Raw genomic sequence first — 12670 nt, forward strand, 5'->3', positions numbered from 1 at the left:
TTTGACCCATTCCTCGTATTTTGTCTTTGGCGTGGGATATAATGTTAGGTTAGTAGATTTTGGGTGGATGAACTTGTTAAAAAAATTCGATATTTATTGTGTTTTTTTAATAGGATTAATTGGAGTACCAAAGTGCTTTGTTATTATATTTAATATTCTCTGTTCATAAAAAAAAAAAAACATTTTCATATATCTTATCATCATATTGAAATGTGATTGACTGGTGTGATTAATAAAATTTACTATCCCCATATTCATCTTAGTTTCATAATAGAAAAAAAAATACTATTTAGGTTAATTAATTATTATCTGTGGATACTTTTCAAATTATTACATGCAATATTAAGTCTAACTTTGCAGAGATCATTCTAGAATTTTGAAGAAATTTCAAAACTGTTCAGTCCACGCTAACCTCAATTTCTTTACCCACTCTCACTAACAAACAAGTTAAATCTTTAATATTTGAACTAAACTTGAAGATAAAATTGAGACTATATTATATATATGCAATTTGAAAACTCTCTCTCTCTATAGCCACTCGTTCTTTGCCTCTTCTCTTCATCTCTGTCTTTGTTAATTTTTCAATTTTTCTTATCTAACTTAAGGATATTTATAGAGCCAACAATTTTGGAGATTGTTTTGCTATTTTATATATTTTTTTTACTTCTGAAGCAATTGTACTCATTTATCAGCACGAATGATAAAAAGAGGAAGCAAAACTAGTATGAGAAATTACTGAATTTAGGTGAAATTGATGAGTGTGGAAAAAGGTGGTAAACGCAAAGAAGTATTCATCCGAAGGGAAAAAATATAGAGAATTAAAAGAAAAAAAAAATTACATTACTTTAAAATGTGAAATATTTATTTGGTTAAAGAATCCGAATGATTAAAATAGAGGATCATTAGCACAAAACGTGCATTTCACATCACAAGTTTCACGTAATGTAAATGTTAAAAAGTAAATTTTAAGTTTAATTTAATAATGAAAAATTAACTTATAAGGTGAGGTTTGCATTTACTAATATATTCTAAATTGACTTTATCACTAGTCGATATAAAATTTCCAACACATACCCTAAGTCGAGGTATATACATATCGTACGTAAAACTTAACATTAATGGATGATTTAACAATCTGATATTGGGTGAAACAATATGTCTAACAAACAATAAATTTTGGCAATCCAATTCTTACTATTTACTCTCTTTTTTTGTTTAGCTTATAAGGATTAATTAAGTTTTTGTGTTTTACAACACTTTTCACAGAATGCAATTCATCATAGACTTCAAAGTTTAAATAAAAGTATATTTTTAAATTTTATGTAAACTAAAATTAATTGATATTTATTCACATGTATTACTTTATTTCTATACATAATATACTATTTAAAATATAATCATATATACTATCACAAAAATAAAATTTTACGTATGTTATTTTTGACATTTAATGTTTGAACAATTTTTTACGTCTTAGTCGGAAACGTCAAATAAATGTTGGTGTTGAAAATAAATATCTAAAAATGTTAGTCATATAAGAGTCTGACGTCTATTGGTGCACTAACATGGTTAAATGCTACATTTTTTAAAACTATTTTTTTATTTACAAATTTACCCAAAAATAAAAAATAGGAAGTGTTTTAAAATAGTTTATAAATTTTTTAGAAGATTATATTTCAAAATTAAAACTATTGTTGATGGGGAGCTTAACCTACCTCTTTATATCTTTATTTTTTATGATGAATAATAGAATAATTTAATGGTTTCTTGCACAACAAATGACATAACAAATGTTTTATATTGATCAAGTTTGTGCTTGATATGTGAATCCATTATTGATAAATGAATCATACTTAAAACAGATTGATAATCTCATTGTTGGTTGAAATAATTGATTAAACACAATATATAATCGGTTAGATTTAACCAGGTCATTTAGAAAGCTTAATAGGGGCAAACTATTATGTAGTAATTGATTATACAAAGTATATAACCGATTAAAATAGAGAAAATGCATAATCTATTATATAAGTAAAATAATCTGTTAAAGATGAATAATGTATGACTAATATAGACAAGTGTAGAAATAATCGATTACATAAGTTTCCTAATCGATTAAAATAGAGAAATAGTCTAATCAATTATATAAATAGCCTAATATGTTAAATTATTCAATGAATCAATACTAGGCTTAAGTGTTTAAATAATCGATTATACTCATAGGATAATATGTTAAAATAGAAAAAAAAACATAATTGATTATGCAAGTAACATAATCGATTATAACGTGACATGATTTGAAAATCCTATATATATATATATATATATATATATGTGTGTGTGTGTGTGTGTGTGACTTGAAACCTATTTCAATTACTTTATCATTTTCAAATATTAACATTTTTCAGTGAGTTGTGATTATAGGTGCTTTCAAGAAGAGTTCTTGAAGAATCTACAGTACTTTGGTTGATTACCCATCAAGATTCATTCAAGAGTTTGTGCTAAAGATGTTCTGTTTTGATCTACACTAGAGGAGTTTGACTTAGAGATCAGGTTCTTCATAGACAATCTTTGTATTGTTTTCCTCTGCGGGTTTGCCAGGGGTTAAGGGCTATGAGTGCTCTTATATTATAAGAGATTGATTATTGTTCATCTCTTGGGTTGCTATATTGATTTTGAGTGGTGAGAGAAGTGCATTGAGAGGTGTATCTCTATATTTCTGTAAACTCAATCAATTATAGTGGATTCCCTTCAACTAAGGTTGTTGAAGGAGGATTGGATGTAGGCTTGTGTTAGCCGAACCAATATAGATTGTTTGTGTTTATCTTTCTCTACTCTCTCTTGTTGATTCATTACTTTTTGTTTATTGATTTCAAGAAAGCAAAGAACTCATAAAGATTTTAAAAAGATCATTTTAAAAGGGTTAATCCAATTCACCTCCCCTCTTGGCTTGAGATATAAAGTCTTTCTTTTCTAACAACTATTAAAACACAAAATGTAACTTTTAACACTAAAGTTATAAAAACTAAAACTATTAAAACAAAACTAAAATTTTCATAATCAAAAACTTGTGTTAGACAATTTTCAAGCAAAATACTTGATAACGGTAATTCTTACCATTATCTAAGGTTCATTTTAGAGACAAAATCAGCTCCCTTTTAGCTTATTACTTGATTAAATCCTCTCTTTTATCTTGTTTTAATGTTATTTATATTTTGGGCTACATTGATATAAATTCACCAATAATCCCCTTATTTTGTAGCTAATACTATGCTTGGAAGAACCTCCACCAATGTAGAGAACTAAACTAGCAACAAAAGCAACAAAATAGCAAAAAGAGAGAGTTCTGAAATTCTGTCGTTGAGCTGCCGCTGGGCTACGCTGAGTAGTGAAAATCCAGAATTTGCCAGAATTTTACGCTTGGGTGCCCCTTCAGGGGCGATGAGCGCCATCTAGTTCTGCAGAGGTCGCGTTGGGCGCCTCTCCAAGGGCGCTGAGCGCTACTTTTGCTGATGTGGCAGTTTGAGCTTATTTAAACCTAAAACGTGAAGGAGTTTGGGTCTTTGGTGGTTTAGAGGCGCGATTTCACTTAGAGGAGAGCTTGAAGGGGTGCTAGGGTTTGTGGGAACACTCCTTTCTTCCTCTTTGGGGTTCTTCTTCTTCTTCTTCCATGGCCATTTTGTAAGCTCTAAGGCTCTCCAAGGAAATGGAGAGCCAAACCCATCTTGTCGGGGATAAATGTAACCTTTGAACTCTTGTGTATTTGATTAATGATTTGAATATATTTATGCATTTTCTATCAATTGCTAGTATTCTTGTTTCCATTCATGGCTTGATCTTTGATTCATGGTTATGGGAATGTATCTTGTGTAATCTAGAACTTAAACAAGAGTCCTATGGTTCACTGGTTCTAGGAATGAAAGATGATTCACTTGTTGTCTTAGATCCTAGTTCTTAATGCGGGTTTTGCTTGTTAGATTTGCCAAGAAATTGGAGTTTAATAGGGAAAAGCTAGGCTCTTTCACCTAAGGAATTAGGGCTAGAGTAATTTTGTGGATTGACTTTAGTAATTTGATAGAGAGGAGATGAAATTGTGTATGCACAAGAGTGAATCGGTGAAAACTAACCTTAACAATGTCATTTCATACCATTTCTAGTCTAGTCCATGTCTAAGTGTCTTCAAACACCAAAGTCCAAACTTGTATAGTTGAAATTTGAAATTTTATCTTCTTTGCACTTGTTTTTCAATTGATATGTTGTTCTTCAGTCTATATGAGTTGTTAATAGTGCAATTAACTAGTATTACGTGAGTCTCTTGGAAAATGATACTTGATCTTACCATTTTATATTACTTGAACGATTTGGTACACTTACCAATAAATTAACAATACAATTGTTATTGTGGGTCTTAACTTCATTGTTCTAGTAAATACAATGCTCACTTTTATCTTATCTTCTTCATTGTGTTATCTGTTATAGGTAATGGATTCTTAAACTGTTGGAAAAATAACACAACTTCATTATGTGTGGATATTAATGTTTAAAGTTTGATGTGATTTCTAATATGTGAAAGATATATATTATTACCTAAATCCAATCTTCTCTAATTTTTGCTTGAATGATGATTTTTATCCATTACATGACATAATAGCCACGTGCCTATGAACCTGACTGCTTGTTACACTAAACATGACAAAGAAAATAATCACATATCAATGTCATAAATTGACACATGAAAATTAATAACTTTAAGATGAAAGAATTTCAATCTTTGAACATATTTTCTTTGGGTTTACCCACAATTCTAATTAAATTGAAATATTCGAAACATATGTTAATGTTAATATAACTAAGTAGATTATATGAAACAAAGTAAGAGTTATGTTTGTAACATAGATTTCAACTTAGGTTTTATATTCCGATGTAGGGAATAAAACCATACATCTATGCTTTATCTTGGTATGATGACCATTAATTGCTTAATCAATTAATTAGAATTATTTGATACAATATTACATTTAGTAACACCTACTCATCAATTTATATGGTGCAAGGTACAAACATGTCAACAAAACCTCAGAAAAAAGCAATGAGAAAAACTTCTCCAAACAAAGTTCCTCAAATCCCTAAAAAGAAATTGGCCAAGATAAATAAAATAATGTGAAACATAATGGTAAAATCTCATGCAGATCAAGTCATATCGAAACTTGCTAACACGTATACGAAATATTCATTCAATATTTAGTATACAAAACAAAGCTTGAATGAAGTTGGAGGATTGTGGAGGAGTCGTCGTTGCCGTTGGTGAGGGAGAAAAGAGAACTCGCGCTGCTACTTGAAGGTGTTCAAAACAAAGTCCCAACACGAAAGCAATCGATAAAAATGAAAGAAAATCATATCCAAGACAACCAAGCAACATGCATTTATGTTAAATGAAAGAAATCTTACTTCTGGTGGTGGTCGCATAAGTCGTTGCAACTGCTTGGAGGCTTGAGAAGAGAGAGCGTGAAGAAACATTAAAAGGGAAATGCTCTCACACTGTTTTTCTTTTAATTTTTTTAAAATTGTATATAACGTTGGATTCTATAGGGGCCAATATCATATCTCATTAGACTTTGGGTCTGTAGGGTAGTCAACGTTTAATAGGTATAGCAAAATGACTTTCATGATGGATTTTTAATATTTTAAACACCATTAGATGTTGATTACCTTAGTGCTAATGGTTCAGCAAGTCTACCGAATCATTTCAAATAATAAATCGGTAAGACTAAATATCGTTTCCTAAGAGACTCGTGCAACACCAAACAATCGTATAATTGCTTAACTAATCAAGACTAAAGAATGATTCCATTAAATAAGATTTAGATGCAATCAAAATTAATACAATGCTTCAATAGTAAAATGAGCTTTTGTAGCTAAAACAATTAGAAATGGAAATGATTAGAAATTATATGAATTGGTGATGTTTGGGGTTGATGAGACTTTGGCAAGTGTACCAAATCGTTCAAGTAATAAAACCGGTAAGACCGGATATCGTTTCCCAAGAGACTCGTGTCCTAGACAATCGTATAATATCTAACTAATTTAGACTAAAGAATGATTCCATGTTTTTGGGGTTTTCATGCAATTAAATTAAAGATAAAACATAAAGGGTAAAAGTGATCTTTGATAATGCAAACACTTAGGAAATGAAAGATTAGAAATGATATGGAATGGTATTGTTGGGGGTATGATTTCACCTACTTCACTCTTATGCATAGAAAAACACTTCCTCTTTATTAATATGCCAATGTCAATCTACTAAATTACTCAAACCCAATCCCTTGGTAGAGAGAGCCTAGACTTACTTCTTAAACTCCAATCCCTTGGAAAACCTAACAAGTTCATCCGCTTTAAGAATTGAGATTCAAGACAACCAAAGGTCCTAGTTCTATCCCTAGATACAATTTCCTTTAGGTGATTAATCCAGTTCTAGATTCACCCAATATTTCCCAATATCAAGCAAACCCTAAAATCAAGATATGGTTGAATCAATCATACAAGCTTTAAGCAAAGGAATTAAACACTAACAATTAATCAAAGAGGCATATAATCATTCAAAACAACTGTAATTTACATAAGAGATCCGTGGTTACATCAATCCCCCAACAAGAATGAAACTAGCTCTCCATGAATGGAGAGCTTGATCTTACAACAATGGTGGAAATGGAAGAAGGATGAAGACCCAAGGATGAAGAAGGGCTGTTCCCACAGCTCCTAGATCGCCTCTGGACGCTCCAATTGAGAGAAATCGTGTCTGGGATGCCAAAGATGTCAAAGCCCTTCTAATTTGGGGTTAAATAAACCCAATCTGCCAAATCAGCAACAGGCGCGCTTGAGACCGCGCTCCAGCGCGCGAAGACTGGAAAAAGGGCGCTCCAGCGCCCTTTTGTAGGGGGCGCTCCAGCTAGCTCCAGTCCTGGTGCAGAGCGCGCTCCAGCGCCCATTGCTCAGGGGCGCTCCAACTAACTTTTTTCCAGATTCTGGTTCTTCATATTTTTGCTGTTTTTGCTGTTTTCTTGTTTTCTCTGGTTCCAGCACTCTTCATTTGATGCAGAGACTTCTTCCAACTAATTCACTTGTATAAATGAAGAGGTTAATGATCAATTTATCTAATTAAAGCTTAGGATGCAACCACTTCTTAAACTAAATGAAAACTAGGATTTACAAGGCAAAAAGGATGAGAAAGAGTTGATATTTTCTCTAATTCAATACTGAATTCATAGCAAAATATGCCACTATCAGGGGTATGATTTCACCTACTTCTTTCTTATGCAAATATAATTTGCGTCTTCTTCATTAATGTGCTAATGTCAATCTACTAAGTTACTCAAACTCAATTTCTTGGTAGAAAGAGCATAGACTTACTTATTAAACTCCAATCCCTTGGAAAACCTAACAAGTTCATCCGCTTTATAAAATGAGATTTAAGACAACCAAAGGTCCAAGTTCTAATCCTAGATACAATTTCCTTTCGGTGTTTAATTTAGTTCTAGATTCACACAATAATTTCTAATATCAAGCAAACTAAAAAATCATGCTATGGTTGATCAAATTATAACAAGCTTTAAGAGAAGGAAATAAACACTAACAATCAATGAAAGAAGCTTAATATCATTAAGAATAGTTGTAATACATAAGAGTTTTGTGGTTACATCATTCCCCAACAAAAATGGATTTAGCTTTCCATTGTCATAGAGAGCTCAAGCTTACAATGGAATAAAATGGAAGAGGTGGAGACCCAAGGAAGAGGAAGGGAGAGCTCCCACACCCTAGGCTCGCTCCAAGTGCTCGAAGAAGGTGTTTTTGTGCTTTAGCCGCCAAAAGATGTCATCCTCGTTGCATGTTAACATTAAATATGTCACAAATGCCACACAACAAAAGTCGCGCTCAGCACCCAGACAGGAGGGCGCCCAGGTGCCAATTCTGCAGAACTGGATGGCGCTCAAAGCCTTGGAGGGGGCGCCCAAGCGCGATAATGCCGAATGAAATGGCGCTCAACGCCTTGGTTGGGCCAGCCAGGCACCAAGTTTGTGCAACAAATGGCGCTCAGTGCCCTGGATGGGGTGCCCAGGCGTGGTCTTTGCGAGGAAAATGGCGCTCAGGGCCCTTGGAGGGGCGTCCAGGCATGATCATAGCTTCATGAGATCATGCTTTTGATGCTCTTGGTGATTTTTCTGGGTTTCAACACCTTGATTTGCTTGATGTTCTTCCAAAGTACAAAATTGACCTACAAAATGAGGGAATCAGTAATTATATTTCCTAAGTGTAACCTAACTACAATTATTTACAAAAGCAAGATAAAAGAGAGGATTAAACAAGTTTCAAGCTAAAGGGAAGCTGATTTTGTCTATAAAATGAACCTCTGATAATGGTAAGAATCACAGTTATCAAACAATATAACATCTAATTAAATATGACGTCAGTTCCCATACAATCCGACATCTAAAGAATACAAAAAATGTTCTTTCCAGTTTGCTTTTTAAATGTTTAAAAATCATATGGCGTGGACCTCCCTCTTAACAAACGTCTAAAGGTGATATGAGATGGACTCCTTAAATTTCAATGTTAAACTCTTCGAGAACATTAACTTTCAATTAGTTTTTTAAATATTTAAAAACCATATGACGACAATACTTTCCAAACTTATGTCTAAAGGTGGTATCATGTCGGTTGCTTTAATTTTAACATTAAACTCTTTAGAAAGATTATCTTCTTATTCACTTTTTTAAATGTTTAAAAAATACATGACATTAATTCCCTCTAAACAGACTTTTATCTTGATGTCCAACATTAAACATTTTATTTTATTTACAAAATAGAATTTTTTTTAAGTTGGCTTTTTCGTGGATTTATGGTAGATGAGATACGTTATAAGTTCATTTTTCATTACGTAACTCTATAACATATATCGATAAATACAGTTTATATTTTTTTTCCAAACATGTTTTCTTTTAATATATGAACGACTATTAATTTTCCTGGTAATATTGTCTTTTATTAGTTTTTTTAAATTTCCACAAAAAAATATTCTGAAAATGAAATTAAAAGAATATATCAATTAACGGCCAAGAAAAAAAATTCTTTCACGCGTCGACTCATAGCATATTAACATTTGCGATAAGATTAAATTCAACAGTTTCAAATATTTCTTTGCGCCACACGGTTTTAAGTGCAAGGAAAAGAAAAACTAATAACTTTTACTTTTATTCATTATAATCTTATAAATTTCAAGAAATTCAAATAAATAATAAATATAGTATAAAATTACCAAAATACTGCCCGTACGAACGATACTAAATAAAGATTATTTTTGAAAAGTTTCAAATTTGAGTCTTCTAAATATTAAAATGGGTAAATGGTTAGTTTGGAATTTGAAAGTATAAATTAGTATCAATTTAGTCTATAAGAAGACAGAATTGCGTATTTCTTATTTCAATGTTTAAGAAAATGTGACAAATATATAGATCTTGTAATACCATTTTATAAAAAACTAATTTGAAATTAAAGTATAAAGTTTAGGTATCAATTTGTATTTTTTTTTTCTGTATACTAAGAAACTAAATTAAATTTTTGGCTCTCTCAAGAATTCCATTGTTATTGATCTACATAATTATGAACTACATTTGTCATTTATCCAACAAAATGTAAGTAAAAATAATCTCTAAAATTTGCAAGAGAAATTAATAGACCATTTGGGTATAAGAAATTTTTTTATTGACATTATATATATAGTTACTGAAATGATTAAACCTGTTTGAAATTACTTTGAAAAAGAAAATTATGAGTCTTTTGGACGAAAAAACATATAAAAAATGATTCGTTATCATTGACAAGACAAATAGTTCATCATAGTTAGAAAAAAAGTACTATAAAGAATGTTGAACATTACAAAGACTGAGTGAAGCAGTAATCACTTACACCAATAAATCAAATTCCACTTTGTTCTTCAATGGCTTCCTTAATCTTATTCTTCATTCGTTTCTTCCCTCCACAACGACTCTCTATTTGCCTAATAGTTTGGTTTAAATTCTACTCTTTCCTCAACAGAATATATTCTTGTCCTTCCAATTCAACTGCCACCACTCGTTTCCAAGACACAACCAAAAGTGACCCTCAAAAGATTACATATCAAAAACCAAGGCATTGATTCCCTCCTTAATTTTTGTTCAAGTTATGTCCCAGTTTTCTTTTTCCAATGAAATGCTACTTATATAAGACTCAACAACATAAGTTTCCTGGTCTCTGCTTTTCCCTTCTTGCATTGGTGTTCTTTGCTTTTGTTGGTTATCTTTGAGGGCAATGGAACGTGGAGTTCTTGATGGCATAATCAATAGACTGCTTCAAGTCAGAGGGAGACCAGGGAAACAGGTGCAGCTCTCAGAGGGAGAAATCAAACAGCTTTGTATGGTTTCTAGGGATATCTTCTTGAAGCAGCCCAATCTCTTAGAACTTGAGGCACCAATTAAGATATGTGGTATCTATTTGCTTTCCCATTTTCTTTCCTTCTAATTTTATATGTTCTTTAGTTTCTTACTCGGTTTCAGTATATGGTCATCAACTTTTCTGTGGAAGAAATGGTGACACTGGTGTTAGATTCTGTAATCTCATGCATAGTATTCAAATCTGTCACTAGATAAGTTGTAATGATTTTGAGGATGGTTTAGAATACAATTTGGGATGAGAAAAAGCTGTCCCTTTGATTTTGAAGCATATTGTTCATGGGAAAGAAAGATAATGTATATGAGCATAGTGAAACAGATAAATAGAAAAGAAAAACTGTTTGATGTACAAAACTATTCTCAGTTGTAGAAAGAAGCCATGTTTCTCAGTTAAGTTTTTTTGTTACGAGTACAAGGTAGGAGAAAAAACTGATATCTTGTTTCATTTCACTGTGTTACCAGGAGACATCCATGGTCAATATTCTGACCTTCTAAGACTTTTTGAGCATGGTGGTTTGCCTCCTCGCTCCAACTACTTATTCTTAGGTGATTATGTGGACCGTGGAAAGCAAAGTCTAGAGACAATATGTCTTCTTTTGGCCTACAAGATGAAGTACCCTGAGAACTTTTTCCTTCTTAGGGGAAACCATGAATGTGCTTCCATAAACCGTGTCTATGGGTTCTATGATGAATGTAAACGAAGATTCAATGTCAAGCTGTGGAAAATATTCGCAGATTGCTTCAACTGCATGCCTGTGGCAGCCATCATTGATGAAAAAATCTTCTGCATGCATGGAGGACTCTCTCCCGAACTGCACAATCTAAGTCAGATAAACTCTTTGCCACGTCCAACAGAAGTACCTGACAGTGGTCTACTCTGTGATCTCTTGTGGTCTGATCCTAGTAAAGACTCCGAGGGTTGGGGAGAGAGTCAACGTGGAGTTTCATACACTTTTGGTGCCAGCTTGGTCACACAATTTCTTGGAAAGCATGATCTTGACTTGATTTGTAGAGCACACCAGGTTTTTATATGCTTTTGCTTTTGCAAATTTTGAGTTTACAATTGTGAAAAGTGTTCAAGTGTTGTGTAATATGCTTGTGTGTTTCTTTCTCTAGGTTGTTGAGGATGGATATGAGTTTTTTGCTAATAGACAACTTGTGACTATCTTTTCTGCTCCTAACTACTGTGGAGAGTTTGACAATGCTGGAGCTATGATGACTGTCGATGAGACACTTATGTGCTCTTTTCAGATACTGAGGCCAGTGGAAAACAGAAAGCCTAAGTTTGGTTTTGGGAGCAAAACTTCATTCAAGGCTAGTTCTCTTTACAAAAGTCTTGATCTTTTAGTTCTTGAATCATGTTGGTGTACATTTTTCTGGTAGTTTCTTGTTGTTAGATGTGGAACCAGTTCGATGAATCCATCAAATTTTTCTATCAAAAACACTGCACAAAATCGTTCTGAGTTGTGTATTTCTTTCCTTTTGAAGCAGGCAATTCTTGATGCTGCAAGAGTACGTCCTCATTGAGCTGACTTAGACCAATAATAAAGTTTGTAACATAACTAAATTGACTTGAACAAAGTCACAACTCTGTTCACTTCAATGTGAAGGAAGATTTCAACCAGCAGTGCAAGTTGAGGTCTATGAAGAACATAGGAAAATTTATGTTTTCTTTTTAGTATAGCTCAATGTCTTTTTATGTGCTGGAACATTCTCATCATGTACAATGTTGCCACCACAATTTGAGGGGTCAGGTTTCACTTTTCCTTTGTTTCAGTTTTTTTATGTGAGAGACAGTTATATGTCCACTGTTGTATTATAAATGGCAGCATATGCATTTTGGCTTTCTTTCCTGTTACAGCAATTCATTGTTTCAATATGATAACATGTTATTTGTGCTATAAATATGCTACTTCTTCCATAAACATGTCTGATCAAACGTGTTTTCATTGTCTAATACCAGCAATTAAAGCTTAATTTAGTTGGATTAGAAAGGTTATTTGTGCACAATGAGAACATGTTTTCTGTGTTCAACAAAACCATGCTTCGTTACATATTATGCACAAAACACACTCTGTTTGAATACACAGAACACATCATCCTAACAGAACAAAAACACGTATTGACTGTGATTACAAAGATATTCTTTTTTGGTGTTAGAGTTTGATAGGGTATATTGTTACTCTTAC

At 32.6% G+C, this 12670-nt stretch overlaps 1 protein-coding gene across 2 annotated transcripts; it reads left to right on the plus strand.

Annotated features, from left to right (window-relative positions):
* Nucleotides 1-10250: 10250 nt before the first annotated feature.
* LOC108325036 (uncharacterized) lies at nt 10251-12329 on the plus strand. 2 transcript variants are annotated; one of them, XM_052875483.1, is made up of 4 exons: nt 10251-10516; nt 10944-11503; nt 11598-11795; nt 11970-12329. In XM_052875483.1, exons 1-4 carry the CDS (start codon nt 10342-10344, stop codon nt 12006-12008), a joined length of 972 nt encoding a protein of 323 aa, XP_052731443.1. In that variant the 5' UTR covers nt 10251-10341; the 3' UTR covers nt 12009-12329. The 2 variants fall into 2 exon arrangements, with proteins under 2 accessions (XP_052731443.1, XP_017413505.1); XM_017558016.2 differs by having other exon boundaries at nt 11973-12329.
* The last annotated feature ends 341 nt before the right edge of the window (nt 12330-12670 follow it).

This window comes from Vigna angularis, chromosome 3, assembly GCF_016808095.1.
Source record: "Vigna angularis cultivar LongXiaoDou No.4 chromosome 3, ASM1680809v1, whole genome shotgun sequence".
In the NCBI taxonomy this organism is placed as follows: Eukaryota; Viridiplantae; Streptophyta; class Magnoliopsida; order Fabales; family Fabaceae; genus Vigna; species Vigna angularis.